This window comes from Salvelinus fontinalis, chromosome 7 (assembly GCF_029448725.1).
Source record: "Salvelinus fontinalis isolate EN_2023a chromosome 7, ASM2944872v1, whole genome shotgun sequence".
NCBI classification, from domain to species: Eukaryota; Metazoa; Chordata; class Actinopteri; order Salmoniformes; family Salmonidae; genus Salvelinus; species Salvelinus fontinalis.
In genome coordinates, this window is record NC_074671.1 from 66,861,058 (window position 1) to 66,877,829 (window position 16,772).

Below are 16,772 nucleotides of genomic sequence, written 5' to 3' on the forward strand. Positions count from 1 at the left end.
ACAGAGACCAGTAGTCTCTTCTAATGTTGTGGTTACTACCTGGTGTGGTAGGAGTCTAGAGACCAGTAGTCTCTTCTAATGTTGTGGTTACTACCTGGTGTGGTAGGAGTCTAGAGACCAGTAGTCTCTTCTAATGTTGTGGTTACTACCTGGTGTGGTAGGAGTCTCCAGAGACCAGTAGTCTCTTCTAATGTTGTGGTTACTACCTGGTGTGGTAGGAGTCTAGAGACCAGTAGTCTCTTCTAATGTTGTGGTTACTACCTGGTGTGGTAGGAGTCTAGAGACCAGTAGTCTCTTCTAATGTTGTGGTTACTACCTGGTGTGGTAGGAGTCTAGAGAGACCAGTAGTCTCTTCTAATGTTGTGGTTACTACCTGGTGTGGTAGGAGTCTAGAGACCAGTAGTCTCTTCTAATGTTGTGGTTACTACCTGGTGTGGTAGGAGTCTCCAGAGACCAGTAGTCTCTTCTAATGTTGTGGTTACTACCTGGTGTGGTAGGAGTCTAGAGACCAGTAGTCTCTTCTAATGTTGTGGTTACTACCTGGTGTGGTAGGAGTCTAGAGACCAGTAGTCTCTTCTAATGTTGTGGTTACTACCTGGTGTGGTAGGAGTCTAGAGAGACCAGTAGTCTCTTCTAATGTTGTGGTTACTACCTGGTGTGGTAGGAGTCTAGAGAGACCAGTAGTCTCTTCTAATGTTGTGGTTACTACCTGGTGTGGTAGGAGTCTAGAGACTGTAGTAGTAACATAAGCTAGCTGAACATTAAAAATAGACTTCTAAGACAATTGCACACACTAAGGATAGGGGAGAGCAGAACAAAGGGCAACTGGACACACTAATGCTAGAACAGACACATATAGTCTGACAAATTCCACTCAGGACACATACCAGAGACACGTAGGCGCCTAGGGAAATTGGACACCTAGATATATAGTCTGCTGATTCCCTTAAGTGCATGAGACTAGACATGTAGGCGCCTAAGAGAACAGCCACCATTATAAACTAATTGAAAGCAGATGGCGTTATAGGGCGTGAACAAGTAGGAAGCTTGAACTAAAGGATGATGGTGGGGAATGACTTCAGAAAGGAAACTTCATTTGCATAGGGGAGGGACATAATACTATGTGTGTATAAATATAGGAAATGGACTTCTGGGGGGTGGGTGTTCCGCGGGGTGTGTTCCGCGGGGACATGCCAGTTGTCTGTACAGTTGTAATAAAGAGCATGTTTGAATTTACAAGTTCTGATAAGCGTTGTATTTGAAATGTTTTCCACGACAAGACCAGTAGTCTCTTCTAATGTTGTGGTTACTACCTGGTGTGGTAGGAGTCTAGAGACCAGTAGTCTCTTCTAATGTTGTGGTTACTACCTGGTGTGGTAGGAGTCTAGAGAGACCAGTAGTCTCTTCTAATGTTGTGGTTACTACCTGGTGTGGTAGGAGTCTAGAGAGACCAGTAGTCTCTTCTAATGCTGTGGTTACTACCTGGTGTGGTAGGAGTCTAGAGAGACCAGTAGTCTCTTCTAATGCTGTGGTTACTACCTGGTGTGGTAGGAGTCTAGAGACCAGTAGTCTCTTCTAATGCTGTGGTTACTACCTGGTGTGGTAGGAGTCTAGAGAGACCAGTAGTCTCTTCTAATGTTGTGGTTACTACCTGGTGTGGTAGGAGTCTAGAGACCAGTAGTCTCTTCTAATGTTGTGGTTACTACCTGGTGTGGTAGGAGTCTAGAGACCAGTAGTCTCTTCTAATGTTGTGGTTACTACCTGGTGTGGTAGGAGTCTAGAGACCAGTAGTCTCTTCTAATGTTGTGGTTACTACCTGGTGTGGTAGGAGTCTAGAGACCAGTAGTCTCTTCTAATGTTGTGGTTACTACCTGGTGTGGTAGGAGTCTATAGAGACCAGTAGTCTCTTCTAATGTTGTGGTTACTACCTGGTGTGGTAGGAGTCTAGAGACCAGTAGTCTCTTCTAATGTTGTGATTACTACCTGGTGTGGTAGGAGTCTCCAGAGACCAGTAGTCTCTTCTAATGTTGTGGTTACTACCTGGTGTGGTAGGAGTCTAGAGACCAGTAGTCTCTTCTAATGTTGTGGTTACTACCTGGTGTGGTAGGAGTCTAGAGACCAGTAGTCTCTTCTAATGTTGTGGTTACTACCTGGTGTGGTAGGAGTCTAGAGACCAGTAGTCTCTTCTAATGTCGTGGTTACTACCTGGTGTGGTAGGAGTCTAGAGACCAGTAGTCTCTTCTAATGTCGTGGTTACTACCTGGTGAGGTAGGAGTCTACAGAGACCAGTAGTCTCTTCTAATGTTGTGGTTACTACCTGGTGTGGTAGGAGTCTAGAGACCAGTAGTTTCTCCTAATGTTGTGGTTACTACCTGGTGTGGTAGGAGTCTCCAGAGACCAGTAGTCTCTTCTAATGTTGTGGTTACTACCTGGTGTGGTAGGAGTCTAGAGACCAGTAGTCTCTTCTAATGTTGTGGTTACTACCTGGTGTGGTAGGAGTCTAGAGACCAGTAGTCTCTTCTAATGTTGTGGTTACTACCTGGTGTGGTAGGAGTCTCCAGAGACCAGTAGTCTCTTCTAATGTTGTGGTTACTACCTGGTGTGGTAGGAGTCTCCAGAGACCAGTAGTCTCTTCTAATGTTGTGGTTACTACCTGGTGTGGTAGGAGTCTAGAGAGACCAGTAGTCTCTTCTAATGTTGTGGTTACTACCTGGTGTGGTAGGAGTCTACAGACCAGTAGTCTCTTCTAATGTTGTGGTTACTACCTGGTGTGGTAGGAGTCTAGAGACCAGTAGTCTCTTCTAATGTTGTGGTTACTACCTGGTGTGGTAGGAGTCTAGAGACCAGTAGTTTCTCCTAATGTTGTGGTTACTACCTGGTGTGGTAGGAGTCTAGAGAGACCAGTAGTCTCTTCTAATGTTGTGGTTACTACCTGGTGTGGTAGGAGTCTAGAGACCAGTAGTCTCTTCTAATGTTGTGGTTACTACCTGGTGTGGTAGGAGTCTAGAGACCAGTAGTTTCTTCTAATGTTGTGGTTACTACCTGGTGTGGTAGGAGTCTAGAGACCAGTAGTCTCTTCTAATGTTGTGGTTACTACCTGGTGTGGTAGGAGTCTAGAGACCAGTAGTCTCTTCTAATGTTGTGGTTACTACCTGGTGTGGTAGGAGTCTACAGACCAGTAGTCTCTTCTAATGTTGTGGTTACTACCTGGTGTGGTAGGAGTCTAGAGACCAGTAGTTTCTTCTAATGTTGTGGTTACTACCTGGTGTGGTAGGAGTCTAGAGACCAGTAGTCTCTTCTAACATTATGGTTGCGTTGAGGCTACATTATGGTTGTGTTGAGGTTACATTATGGTTGTGTTGAGGTTACATTATGGTTGTGTTGAGGTTACATTATGGTTGTGTTGAGGTTACATTATGGTTGTGTTGAGGTTACATTATGGTTGTGTTGAGGTTACATTATGGTTGTGTTGAGGTTACATTATGGTTGTGTTGAGGTTACATTATGGTTGTGTTGTGGTTACATTATGGTTGTGGTTACGTTATGGTTGTGTTTACGTTATGGTTGTGTTTACGTTATGGTTACATTATGGTTGTGTTGTGGTTGTATTATGGTTATATTATGGTTGTGTTGAGGTTATATTATGTTGTGTTGAGGTTATATCATGGTTGTGTTGAGGTTATATCATGGTTGTGTTGAGGTTATATCATGGTTGTGTTGAGGTTATATCATGGTTGTGTTGAGGTTATATCATGGTTGTGTTGAGGTTATATCATGGTTGTGTTGAGGTTATATCATGGTTGTGTTGAGGTTATATCATGGTTGTGTTGAGGTTATATCATGGTTGTGTTGAGGTTATATCATGGTTGTGTTGAGGTTATATCATGGTTGTGTTGAGGTTATATCATGGTTGTGTTGAGGTTATATCATGGTTGTGTTGAGGTTATATCATGGTTGTGTTGAGGTTATATCATGGTTGTGTTGAGGTTATATCATGGTTGTGTTGTGGGTATATCATGGTTGTGTTGAGGTTATATTATGGTTGTGTTGTGGTTACTACCTGGTGTGGGTAGGCGTCTCCAGAGCCCAGCAGTCTCTTGTTCTGGTCAAACAGCATCCAGAGCTGAGAGTCAAACTCTGATTCATACAGCTGCTCACACAGTACTGGACAGCTGGGGGTCACCTCTCCTGACTTAGGCTGGGGAGAGAGGTAGAGAGGTCAGACACACAGTACTGGGCAGCTGGGGGTCACCTCTCCTGACTTAGGCTGGGGAGAGAGGTAGAGAGGTCAGACACACAGTACTGGACAGCTGGGGGTCACCTCTCCTGACTTAGGCTGGGGAGAGAGGTAGAGAGGTCAGACACACAGTACTGGGCAGCTGGGGGTCACCTCTCCTGACTTAGGCTGGGGAGAGAGGTAGAGAGGTCAGACACACAGTACTGGACAGCTGGGGGTCACCTCTCCTGACTTAGGCTGGAGAGAGAGGTAGAGAGGTCAGACACACACACACACACACACACACACACACACACACACACACACACACACACACACAGAGGTCTATAATACCTCCTAGACATTCTCACCTGGTGGAAGCTGTAGGTGAGGATGATTTCATAGAGCTGTCTGTTGTTGGGGAGGACATCTCTGTGACCCAGAGCCTTGATCTTAGAACTCAGAGGTCTGGAAGAAGCAGGAAACAGACAGAGTTAGATGGGATGCTTGGGGATAGATACACTGCTGTGGGTTAGACTCTGTACACTGAGACGATCTGTCAGGACTAGATGGGATGCTTGGGGATAGATACACTGCTGTGGGTTAGACTCTGTACACTGAGACGATCTGTCAGGACTAGATGGGATGCTTGGGGATAGATACACTGCTGTGGGTTAGACTCTGTACACTGAGACGATCTGTCAGGACTAGATGGGATGCTTGGGGATAGATACACTGCTGTGGGTTAGACTCTGTACACCGAGACGATCTGTCAGGACTAGATGGGATGCTTGGGGATAGATACACTGCTGTGGGTTAGACTCTGTACACCGAGACGATCTGTCAGGACTAGATGGGATGCTTGGGGATAGATACACTGCTGTGGGTTAGACTCTGTACACCGAGACGATCTGTCAGGACTAGATGGGATGCTTGGGGATAGATACACTGCTGTGGGTTAGACTCTGTACACCGAGACGATCTGTCAGGACTAGATGGGATGCTTGGGGATAGATACACTGCTGTGGGTTAGACTCTGTACACCGAGACGATCTGTCAGGACTAGATGGGATGCTTGGGGATAAATACACTGCTGTGGGTTAGACTCTGTACACTGAGACGATCTGTCAGGACTAGATGGGATGCTTGGGGATAGATACACTGCTGTGGGTTAGACTCTGTACACTGAGACGATCTGTCAGGACTAGATGGGATGCTTGGGGATAGATAACCTGCTGTGGGTTAGACTCTGTACACTGAGACGATCTGTCAGGACTAGATGGGGTGCTTGGGGATAGATAACCTGCTGTGGGTTAGACTCTGTACACTGAGACGATCTGTCAGGACTAGATGGGATGCTTGGGGATAGATACACTGCTGTGGGTTAGACTCTGTACACTGAGACGATCTGTCAGGACTAGATGGGATGCTTGGGGATAGATACACTGCTGTGGGTTAGACTCTGTACACCGAGACAATCTGTCAGGACTAGATGGGATGCTTGGGGATAGATACACTGCTGTGGGTTAGACTCTGTACACTGAGACGATCTGTCAGGACTAGATGGGATGCTTGGGGATAGATAACCTGCTGTGGGTTAGACTCTGTACACTGAGACGATCTGTCAGGACTAGATGGGATGCTTGGGGATAGATAACCTGCTGTGGGTTAGACTCTGTACACTGAGACGATCTGTCAGGACTAGATGGGGTGCTTGGGGATAGATAACCTGCTGTGGGTTAGACTCTGTACACAGACGATCTGTCAGGACTAGATGGGATGCTTGGGGATAGATACACTGCTGTGGGTTAGACTCTGTACACTGAGACGATCTGTCAGGACTAGATGGGGTGCTTGGGGATAGATACACTGCTGTGGGTAAGACTCTGTACACTGAGACGATCTGTCAGGACTAGATGGGATGCTTGGGGATAGATACACTGCTGTGGGTTAGACTCTGTACACTGAGACGATCTGTCAGGACTAGATGGGATGTGTTGAGATCCCAGCAGCATTAGTTATGTTTTGAAGGGTTTATCATCGCTGGTTATTTGGACGTTATCAGGATTGGGCGAAGGCAGGGTTTAATCTGCTGCGTCCCCAGTGCCTGGTCTGTGTTTCTACATGGACCGGAAAGGATGGAGACATAGAAGCTGAGAGTTTCCTTCCCGAGAGGATGGAGACATAGAAGCTGAGACGATGGAGACATAGAAGCTGAGACGATGGAGACATAGAAGCTGAGAGTTTCCTTCTGAAAGGATGGAGACATAGAAGCTGAGAGTTTCCTTCCCGAGAGGATGGAGACATAGAAGCTGAGAGTTTCCTTCTGAGAGGATGGAGACATAGAAGCTGAGAGTTTCCTTCTGAGAGGATGGAGACATAGAAGCTGAGACGATGGAGACATAGAAGCTGAGAGTTTCCTTCTGAAAGGATGGAGACATAGAAGCTGAGAGTTTCCTTCTGAGAGGATGGAGACATAGAAGCTGAGAGTTTCCTTCTGAAAGGATGGAGACATAGAAGCTGAGAGTTTCCTTCTGAGAGGATGGAGACATAGAAGCTGAGAGTTTCCTTCTGAGAGGATGGAGACATAGAAGCTGAGAGTTTCCTTCCCGAGAGGATGGAGACATAGAAGCTGAGAGTTTCCTTCTGAGAGGATGGATGAGACATAGAAGCTGAGAGTTTCCTTCTGAGAGGATGGAGACATAGAAGCTGAGAGTTTCCTTCTGAGAGGATGGAGACATAGAAGCTGAGAGTTTCCTTCTGAGAGGATGGAGACATAGAAGCTGAGAGTTTCCTTCTGAGAGGATGGATGAGACATAGAAGCTGAGAGTTTCCTTCTGAGAGGATGGAGACATAGAAGCTGAGAGTTTCCTTCTGAGAGGATGGAGACATAGAAGCTGAGAGTTTCCTTCTGAGAGGATGGATGAGACATAGAAGCTGAGAGTTTCCTTCTGAGAGGATGGATGAGACATAGAAGCTGAGAGTTTCCTTCTGACAGGATGGAGACATAGAAGCTGAGAGTTTCCTTCCCGAGAGGATGGAGACATAGAAGCTGAGACGATGGAGACATAGAAGCTGAGAGTTTCCTTCTGAGAGGATGGAGACATAGAAGCTGAGAGTTTCCTTCTGAGAGGATGGAGACATAGAAGCTGAGAGTTTCCTTCTGAGAGGATGGAGACATAGAAGCTGAGAGTTTCCTTCTGAGAGGATGGAGACATAGAGCTGAGAGTTTCCTTCTGAGAGGATGGAGACATAGAAGCTGAGAGTTTCCTTCTGAGAGGATGGAGACATAGAAGCTGAGAGTTTCCTTCCCGAGAGGATGGAGACATAGAGGCTGAGAGTTTCCTTCTGAGAGGATGGAGACATAGAAGCTGAGAGTTTCCTTCTGAGAGGATGGAGACATAGAAGCTGAGAGTTTCCTTCCCGAGAGGATGGAGACATAGAAGCTGAGAGTTTCCTTCTGAGAGGATGGATGAGACATAGAAGCTGAGAGTTTCCTTCTGAGAGGATGGATGAGACATAGAAGCTGAGAGTTTCCTTCTGAGAGGATGGAGACATAGAAGCTGAGAGTTTCCTTCTGAAAGGATGGAGACATAGAAGCTGAGAGTTTCCTTCTGAGAGGATGGAGACATAGAAGCTGAGACGATGGAGACATAGAAGCTGAGAGTTTCCTTCTGAGAGGATGGAGACATAGAAGCTGAGACGATGGAGACATAGAAGCTGAGAGTTTCCTTCTGAGAGGATGGAGACATAGAAGCTGAGAGTTTCCTTCTGAGAGGATGGAGACATAGAAGCTGAGAGTTTCCTTCCCGAGAGGATGGAGACATAGAAGCTGAGACGATGGAGACATAGAAGCTGAGAGTTTCCTTCTGAGAGGATGGAGACATAGAAGCTGAGAGTTTCCTTCTGAGAGGATGGAGACATAGAAGCTGAGAGTTTCCTTCTGAGAGGATGGAGACATAGAAGCTGAGAGTTTCCTTCTGAGAGGATGGAGACATAGAAGCTGAGAGTTTCCTTCTGAGAGGATGGATGAGACATAGAAGCTGAGAGTTTCCTTCTGAGAGGATGGAGACATAGAGGCTGAGAGTTTCCTTCTGAGAGGATGGAGACATAGAAGCTGAGAGTTTCCTTCTGAGAGGATGGAGACATAGAAGCTGAGAGTTTCCTTCCCGAGAGGATGGAGACATAGAAGCTGAGAGTTTCCTTCTGAGAGGATGGATGAGACATAGAAGCTGAGAGTTTCCTTCTGAGAGGATGGAGACATAGAAGCTGAGAGTTTCCTTCCCGAGAGGATGGAGACATAGAGCTGAGAGTTTCCTTCCCGAGAGGATGGAGACATAGAAGCTGAGAGTTTCCTTCCCGAGAGGATGGATGAGACATAGAAGCTGAGAGTTTCCTTCCCGAGAGGATGGATGAGACATAGAAGCTGAGAGTTTCCTTCCCGAGAGGATGGAGACATAGAAGCTGAGAGTTTCCTTCTGAGAGGATGGAGACATAGAAGCTGAGAGTTTCCTTCTGAAAGGATGGAGACATAGAAGCTGAGAGTTTCCTTCTGAGAGGATGGATGAGACATAGAAGCTGAGAGTTTCCTTCCCGAGAGGATGGAGACATAGAGCTGAGAGTTTCCTTCTGAGAGGATGGATGAGACATAGAAGCTGAGAGTTTCCTTCCCGAGAGGATGGAGACATAGAAGCTGAGAGTTTCCTTCTGAGAGGATGGAGACATAGAAGCTGAGAGTTTCCTTCCCGAGAGGATGGAGACATAGAAGCTGAGAGTTTCCTTCTGAGAGGATGGAGACATAGAGCTGAGAGTTTCCTTCCCGAGAGGATGGAGACATAGAAGCTGAGAGTTTCCTTCTGAGAGGATGGAGACATAGAAGCTGAGAGTTTCCTTCTGAGAGGATGGAGACATAGAAGCTGAGAGTTTCCTTCTGAGAGGATGGAGACATAGAAGCTGAGAGTTTCCTTCTGAGAGGATGGAGACATAGAGCTGAGAGTTTCCTTCCCGAGAGGATGGAGACATAGAGGCTGAGAGTTTCCTTCCCGAGAGGATGGAGACAAAGAAGCTGAGAGTTTCCTTCTGAAAGGATGGAGACATAGAAGCTGAGAGTTTCCTTCTGAGAGGATGGAGACATAGAAGCTGAGAGTTTCCTTCTGAGAGGATGGAGACATAGAAGCTGAGAGTTTCCTTCTGAGAGGATGGAGACATAGAAGCTGAGAGTTTCCTTCTGAGAGGATGGAGACATAGAGCTGAGAGTTTCCTTCCCGAGAGGATGGAGACATAGAAGCTGAGAGTTTCCTTCCCGAGAGGATGGAGACATAGAAGCTGAGAGTTTCCTTCTGAGAGGATGGAGACATAGAAGCTGAGAGTTTCCTTCTGAGAGGATGGATGAGACATAGAAGCTGAGAGTTTCCTTCCCGAGAGGATGGAGACATAGAAGCTGAGAGTTTCCTTCTGAGAGGATGGATGAGACATAGAAGCTGAGAGTTTCCTTCCCGAGAGGATGGAGACATAGAAGCTGAGAGTTTCCTTCTGAGAGGATGGAGACATAGAAGCTGAGAGTTTCCTTCTGAGAGGATGGATGAGACATAGAAGCTGAGAGTTTCCTTCCCGAGAGGATGAAGACATAGAAGCTGAGAGTTTCCTTCTGAGAGGATGGATGAGACATAGAAGCTGAGAGTTTCCTTCTGAGAGGATGGATGAGACATAGAAGCTGAGAGTTTCCTTCTGAGAGGATGGAGACATAGAAGCTGAGAGTTTCCTTCCCGAGAGGATGGAGACATAGAAGCTGAGAGTTTCCTTCCCGAGAGGATGGAGACATAGAAGCTGAGACGATGGAGACATAGAAGCTGAGAGTTTCCTTCTGAGAGGATGGAGACATAGAAGCTGAGAGTTTCCTTCTGAGAGGATGGAGACATAGAAGCTGAGAGTTTCCTTCTGAGAGGATGGAGACATAGAAGCTGAGAGTTTCCTTCCCGAGAGGATGGAGACATAGAAGCTGAGAGTTTCCTTCCCGAGAGGATGGAGACATAGAAGCTGAGAGTTTCCTTCCCGAGAGGATGGAGACATAGAAGCTGAGAGTTTCCTTCTGAGAGGATGGAGACATAGAAGCTGAGAGTTTCCTTCCCGAGAGGATGGAGACATAGAAGCTGAGAGTTTCCTTCTGAGAGGATGGATGAGACATAGAAGCTGAGAGTTTCCTTCTGAGAGGATGGATGAGACATAGAAGCTGAGAGTTTCCTTCTGACAGGATGGAGACATAGAAGCTGAGAGTTTCCTTCTGAGAGGATGGAGACATAGAAGCTGAGAGTTTCCTTCTGAGAGGATGGAGACATAGAAGCTGAGAGTTTCCTTCCCGAGAGGATGGAGACATAGAAGCTGAGAGTTTCCTTCTGAGAGGATGGAGACATAGAAGCTGAGAGTTTCCTTCTGAGAGGATGGAGACATAGAAGCTGAGAGTTTCCTTCTGACAGGATGGAGACATAGAAGCTGAGAGTTTCCTTCTGAGAGGATGGATGAGACATAGAAGCTGAGAGTTTCCTTCTGACAGGATGGAGACATAGAAGCTGAGAGTTTCCTTCTGAGAGGATGGAGACATAGAAGCTGAGAGTTTCCTTCTGAGAGGATGGAGACATAGAAGCTGAGAGTTTCCTTCTGACAGGATGGAGACATAGAGCTGAGAGTTTCCTTCTGAGAGGATGGAGACATAGAAGCTGAGAGTTTCCTTCTGACAGGATGGAGACATAGAAGCTGAGAGTTTCCTTCCCGAGAGGATGGAGACATAGAAGCTGAGAGTTTCCTTCTGAGAGGATGGAGACATAGAAGCTGAGAGTTTCCTTCTGAGAGGATGGAGACATAGAAGCTGAGAGTTTCCTTCTGAGAGGATGGAGACATAGAAGCTGAGAGGATGGAGACATAGAAGCTGAGAGGATGGAGACATAGAAGCTGAGAGTTTCCTCACAAAAACTAACACGTATGAAGACAGAAGTTAATCAGACTGTATGTAGTGGGGTAGAGGGTTAGGTGTATATATCAGACTGTATGTAGTGGGGTAGAGGGTTAGGTGTATATATCAGACTGTATGTAGTGGGGTAGAGGGTTAGGTGTATATATCAGACTGTATGTAGTGGGGTAGAGGGTTAGGTGTATATATCAGACTGTATGTAGTGGGGTAGAGGGTTAGGTGTATATATCAGACTGTATGTAGTGGGGTAGAGGGTTAGGTGTATATATCAGACTGTATGTAGTGGGGTAGAGGGTTAGGTGTATATATCAGACTGTATGTAGTGGGGTAGAGGGTTAGGTGTATATATCAGACTGTATGTAGTGGGGTAGAGGGTTAGGTGTATATATCAGACTGTATGTAGTGGGGTAGAGGGTTAGGTGTATATATCAGACTGTATGTAGTGGGGTAGAGGGTTAGGTGTATATATCAGACTGTATGTAGTGGGGTAGAGGGTTAGGTGTATATATCAGACTGTATGTAGTGGGGTAGAGGGTTAGGTGTATATATCAGACTGTATGTAGTGGGGTAGAGGGTTAGGGAAGGGGGTTGTATTTGGAGGCATACGAACCAGTGTGGCTGGACCCAGGTCTTCAGAGTGACGCTGGGAGAAACGTGTGTGTGTGTGTGTGTGTATGTGTGTATTTTTTTGAGTTTTGTACCTGAGTGGCTGGACCCAGGTCTTCAGGGTGACGCTGGGAGAAACGTCCTCATACCTCAGGGGAGAGGACACCTCAAAACTAGTCACACCGTCTGATGCATGCTGGGTGAGACAAAATCATGAGTCAGAATGGCAAAAGGAAAGACTTTTGGTCGTAAAACTGGTACGACACGTCCCACAACATGGAGGAGTGTGTTCCTACTATGGTGAGGTGATGTATTCAGACCCCTTGACTTTTATCACATTTTGTCACGTTACAGCCTTATTCTAAAATTGATTAAATAATTGTTTTCCCTCATCAATCTACACACAATACCCCATAATGACATTACAATACCCCATAATGACATCACAATACCCCATAATGACATTACAATACCCCATAATGACATCACAATACCCCATAATGACATTACAATACCCCATAATGACATCACAATACCCCATAATGACATCCACTTGTGGTAAATTAAATTGATTGGACATGATTTGGAAAGGCACACACCTGTCTATATAAGGTCCCACAGTTGACAGTGCATGTCTGAGCAAAAACCAAGCCATGAGGTCGAAGGAATTGTCCGTAGAACTCCGAGACAGGACTGTGTCGAGGCACAGATCTGGGGAAGGGTACCAAAACATTTCTGCAGCTTTGAAGGTCCCCAAGAACACAGTGGCCTCCATCATTCTTAAATGGATGAAGTTTGGAACCACCAAGACTCTTCCTAGAGCTGGCCGCCCAGCCAAACTGAGCAATCAGGGGAGAAGGGCCTTGGTCAGGGAGGTGACCAAGAACCCGATGGTCACTCTGACAGAGCTCTAGAGTTCCTCTGTGGAGATGGGAGAACCTTCCAGAAGGACAACCATCTCTGCAGCACTCCACCAATCAGGCCTTTATGGTAGAATGGCCAGACGGAAGCCACTCCTCAGTAAAAGGTACATGACAGCCCGCTTAGAGTTTGCCAAAAGGCACCTAAAGAATCTCAGACCATGAGAAACAAGATTCTCTGGTCTGATGAAACCAAGATTTAACTCTTTGTCCTGAAAGCCAAGCGTCACGCCTGGAGGAAACCTGGCACCATCGCTACAGTGAAGCATGGTCTCAATGTCCTTGAGTGCCCCAGCCAGAGACCAGACTTGAAGCCAATTGAACATCTCTGGAGAGACCTGAAAATAGCTGTGCAGCGATGCTCCCCATCCAACCTGACAGAGCTTGAGAGGATCTGCAGAGAAGAATGGGAGAAACTCCCCAAATACAGGTGTGCCAAGCTTGTAGCATCGTACCCAAGAAGACTTGAGGCTGTAATCGCTGTCAAAGGTGCTTCAACAAAGTACTGAGTAAAGGGTCTGAATACTTATGTAAATGTACTATTTAAAAAAAAAATATTTTAATAAATTAGCTAAATTAAAATGAAATAAATGTTTTTGCTTTGTCATTATGGGGTATTGTGTGTAGTTTGATGAGGGGTAAAAAAAACAAAATGTAATCAATTTTAGAATAAGCCTGTAACGTCACAAAATGTGGAAAAAGTCAAGGGGTCTGAAGAGTTTGAAGGCCCTGTATATATACTCACTATGTGTAGAGGTGACGGTGAGGTGGTCAGGCCGTGGAAGGAGATACTGTAGTCAACGGTGACGTCTCCAAGGCTGGCCCACCACCGGGCGATACAGAACTCTACCGTCTTCCCCGACTAGAGAGGAGAGGAGAGAGTCAAAACAGCATCACAGAGATACATAACTCCACTGTCCTCCCTGACTAGAGAGGAGAGACACTGAGTCAAAACAGCATCACAGAGATACATAACTCTACTGTCCTCCCCGACTAGAGAGGAGAGACACTGAGTCAAAACAGCATCACAGAGATACATAACTCTACTGTCCTCCCCGACTAGAGAGGAGAGACACTGAGTCAAAACAGCATCACAGAGATACATAACTCTACTGTCCTCCCCGACTAGAGAGGAGAGACACTGAGTCAAAACAGCATCACAGAGATACATAACTCTACTGTCCTCCCCGACTAGAGAGGAGAGACACTGAGTCAAAACAGCATCACAGAGATACATAACTCTACTGTCCTCCCCGACTAGAGAGAAGAGACACTGAGTCAAAACAGCATCACAGAGATACATAACTCCACTGTCCTCCCTGACTAGAGAGGAGAGACACTGAGTCAAAACAGCATCACAGAGATACATAACTCTACTGTCCTCCCCGACTAGAGAGGAGAGACACTGAGTCAAAACAGCATCACAGAGATACATAACTCTACTGTCCTCCCCGACTAGAGAGGAGAGACACTGAGTCAAAACAGCATCACAGATATACATAACTCTACTGTCCTCCCCGACTAGAGAGGAGAGACACTGAGTCAAAACAGCATCACAGAGATACATAACTCTACTGTCCTCCCCGACTAGAGAGGAGAGACACTTAGTCAAAACAGCATCACAGATATACATAACTCTACTGTCCTCCCTGACTAGAGAGGAGAGACACTGAGTCAAAACAGCATCACAGAGATACATAACTCTACTGTCCTCCCCGACTAGAGAGGAGAGACACTTAGTCAAAACAGCATCACAGATATACATAACTCTACTGTCCTCCCCGACTAGAGAGGAGAGACACTTAGTCAAAACAGCATCACAGATATACATAACTCTACTGTCCTCCCCGACTAGAGAGGAGAGACACTGAGTCAAAACAGCATCACAGAGATACATAACTCTACTGTCCTCCCCGACTAGAGAGGAGAGACACTGAGTCAAAACAGCATCACAGAGATACATAACTCTACTGTCCTCCCTGACTAGAGAGGAGAGACACTGAGTCAAAACAGCATCACAGAGATACATAACTCTAGGGCTGATCCCATTTAGTCCACTGGTCTATTGATTACTAGGGCTGATCCCATTTAGTCCACTGGTCTATTGATTACTAGGGCTGATCCCATTTAGTCCACTGGTCTATTGATTACTAGAGCTGATCCCATTTAGTCCACTGGTCTATTGATTACTAGGGCTGACCCCATTTAGTCCACTGGTCTATTGATTACTAGGGCTGATCCCATTTAGTCCACTGGTCTATTGATTACTAGGGCTGATCCCATTTAGTCCACTGGTCTATTGATTACTAGGGCTGATCCCATTTAGTCCACTGGTCTATTGATTACTAGGGCTGATCCCATTTAGTCCACTGGTCTATTGATTACTAGGGCTGATCCCATTTAGTCCACTGGTCTATTGATTACTAGGGCTGATCCCATTTAGTCCACTGGTCTATTGATTGGTCGATAGGCTGTTGGTTGACAGATATTTTTAGTCGAGCAGTGGCAAATACAAAAAACTTAGAGACACCCGTCTGATTCGCGCCTGTCTCCGTGGACTAATCCATTGTAGAGGCCTGTCTCAGTGGACTAATCCATTGTAGAGGCCTGTCTCAGTGGACTAATCCATTGTAGAGGCCTGTCTCAGTGGACTAATCCATTGTGGAGGCCTGTCTCCGTGGACTAATCCATTGTAGAGGCCTGTCTCCGTGGACTAATCCATTGTAGAGGCCTGTCTCAGTGGACTAATCCATTGTAGAGGCCTGTCTCAGTGGACTAATCCATTGTGGAGGTCTGTCTCAGTGGACTAATCCATTGTGGAGGTCTGTCTCCGTGGACTAATCCATTGTGGAGGCCTGTCTCAGTGGACTAATCCATTGTAGAGGCCTGTCTCAGTGGACTAATCCATTGTAGAGGCCTGTCTCAGTGGACTAATCCATTGTAGAGGCCTGTCTCAGTGGACTAATCCATTGTGGAGGTCTGTCTCAGTGGACTAATCCATTGTAGAGGTCTGTCTCAGTGGACTAATCCATTGTAGAGGCCTGTCTCAGTGGACTAATCCATTGTAGAGGCCTGTCTCAGTGGACTAATCCATTGTGGAGGTCTGTCTCAGTGGACTAATCCATTGTAGAGGCCTGTCTCAGTGGACTAATCCATTGTGGAGGCCTGTCTCAGTGGACTAATCCATTGTGGAGGTCTGTCTCAGTGGACTAATCCATTGTAGAGGCCTGTCTCAGTGGACTAATCCATTGTAGAGGCCTGTCTCAGTGGACTAATCCATTGTAGAGGCCTGTCTCAGTGGACTAATCCATTGTGGAGGCCTGTCTCAGTGGACTAATCCATTGTGGAGGCCTGTCTCAGTGGACTAATCCATTGTGGAGGCCTGTCTCAGTGGACTAATCCATTGTGGAGGCCTGTCTCAGTGGACTAATCCATTGTAGAGGCCTGTCTCAGTGGACTAATCCATTGTGGAGGCCTGTCTCAGTGGACTAATCCATTGTGGAGGCCTGTCTCAGTGGACTAATCCATTGTGGAGGCCTGTCTCAGTGGACTAATCCATTGTAGAGGTCTGTCTCAGTGGACTAATCCATTGTGGAGGCCTGTCTCAGTGGACTAATCCATTGTGGAGGCCTGTCTCAGTGGACTAATCCATTGTGGAGGCCTGTCTCAGTGGACTAATCCATTGTGGAGGTCTGTCTCAGTGGACTAATCCATTGTGGAGGCCTGTCTCAGTGGACTAATCCATTGTGGAGGCCTGTCTCAGTGGACTAATCCATTGTGGAGGCCTGTCTCAGTGGACTAATCCATTGTAGAGGTCTGTCTCAGTGGACTAATCCATTGTGGAGGTCTGTCTCAGTGGACTAATCCATTGTAGAGGCCTGTCTCAGTGGACTAATCCATTGTAGAGGTCTGTCTCAGTGGACTAATCCATTGTGGAGGTCTGTCTCAGTGGACTAATCCATTGTGGATGTCTGTCTCAGTGGACTAATCCATTGTAGAGGCCTGTCTCAGTGGACTAATCCATTGTAGAGGTCTGTCTCAGTGGACTAATCCATTGTGGAGGTCT

The 16,772-nt window shown here is 46.3% G+C and overlaps 1 protein-coding gene across 1 annotated transcript in view; it reads right to left on the minus strand.

Annotated features, from left to right (window-relative positions):
- Nucleotides 1-16,772, minus strand: part of LOC129860007 (tripeptidyl-peptidase 2-like) — an 87,946-nt gene that overhangs the window by 24,946 nt on the left and 46,228 nt on the right. The window contains exons 17-20 of the mRNA XM_055930318.1: nucleotides 13,452-13,568; nucleotides 11,882-11,982; nucleotides 4,588-4,684; nucleotides 4,061-4,198 (exon numbers count right to left, since the gene is read on the minus strand). Coding sequence (XP_055786293.1) covers nucleotides 4,061-4,198; nucleotides 4,588-4,684; nucleotides 11,882-11,982; nucleotides 13,452-13,568 — 453 coding nt within the window. The remainder of the gene's footprint in view (nucleotides 1-4,060; nucleotides 4,199-4,587; nucleotides 4,685-11,881; nucleotides 11,983-13,451; nucleotides 13,569-16,772) is intronic.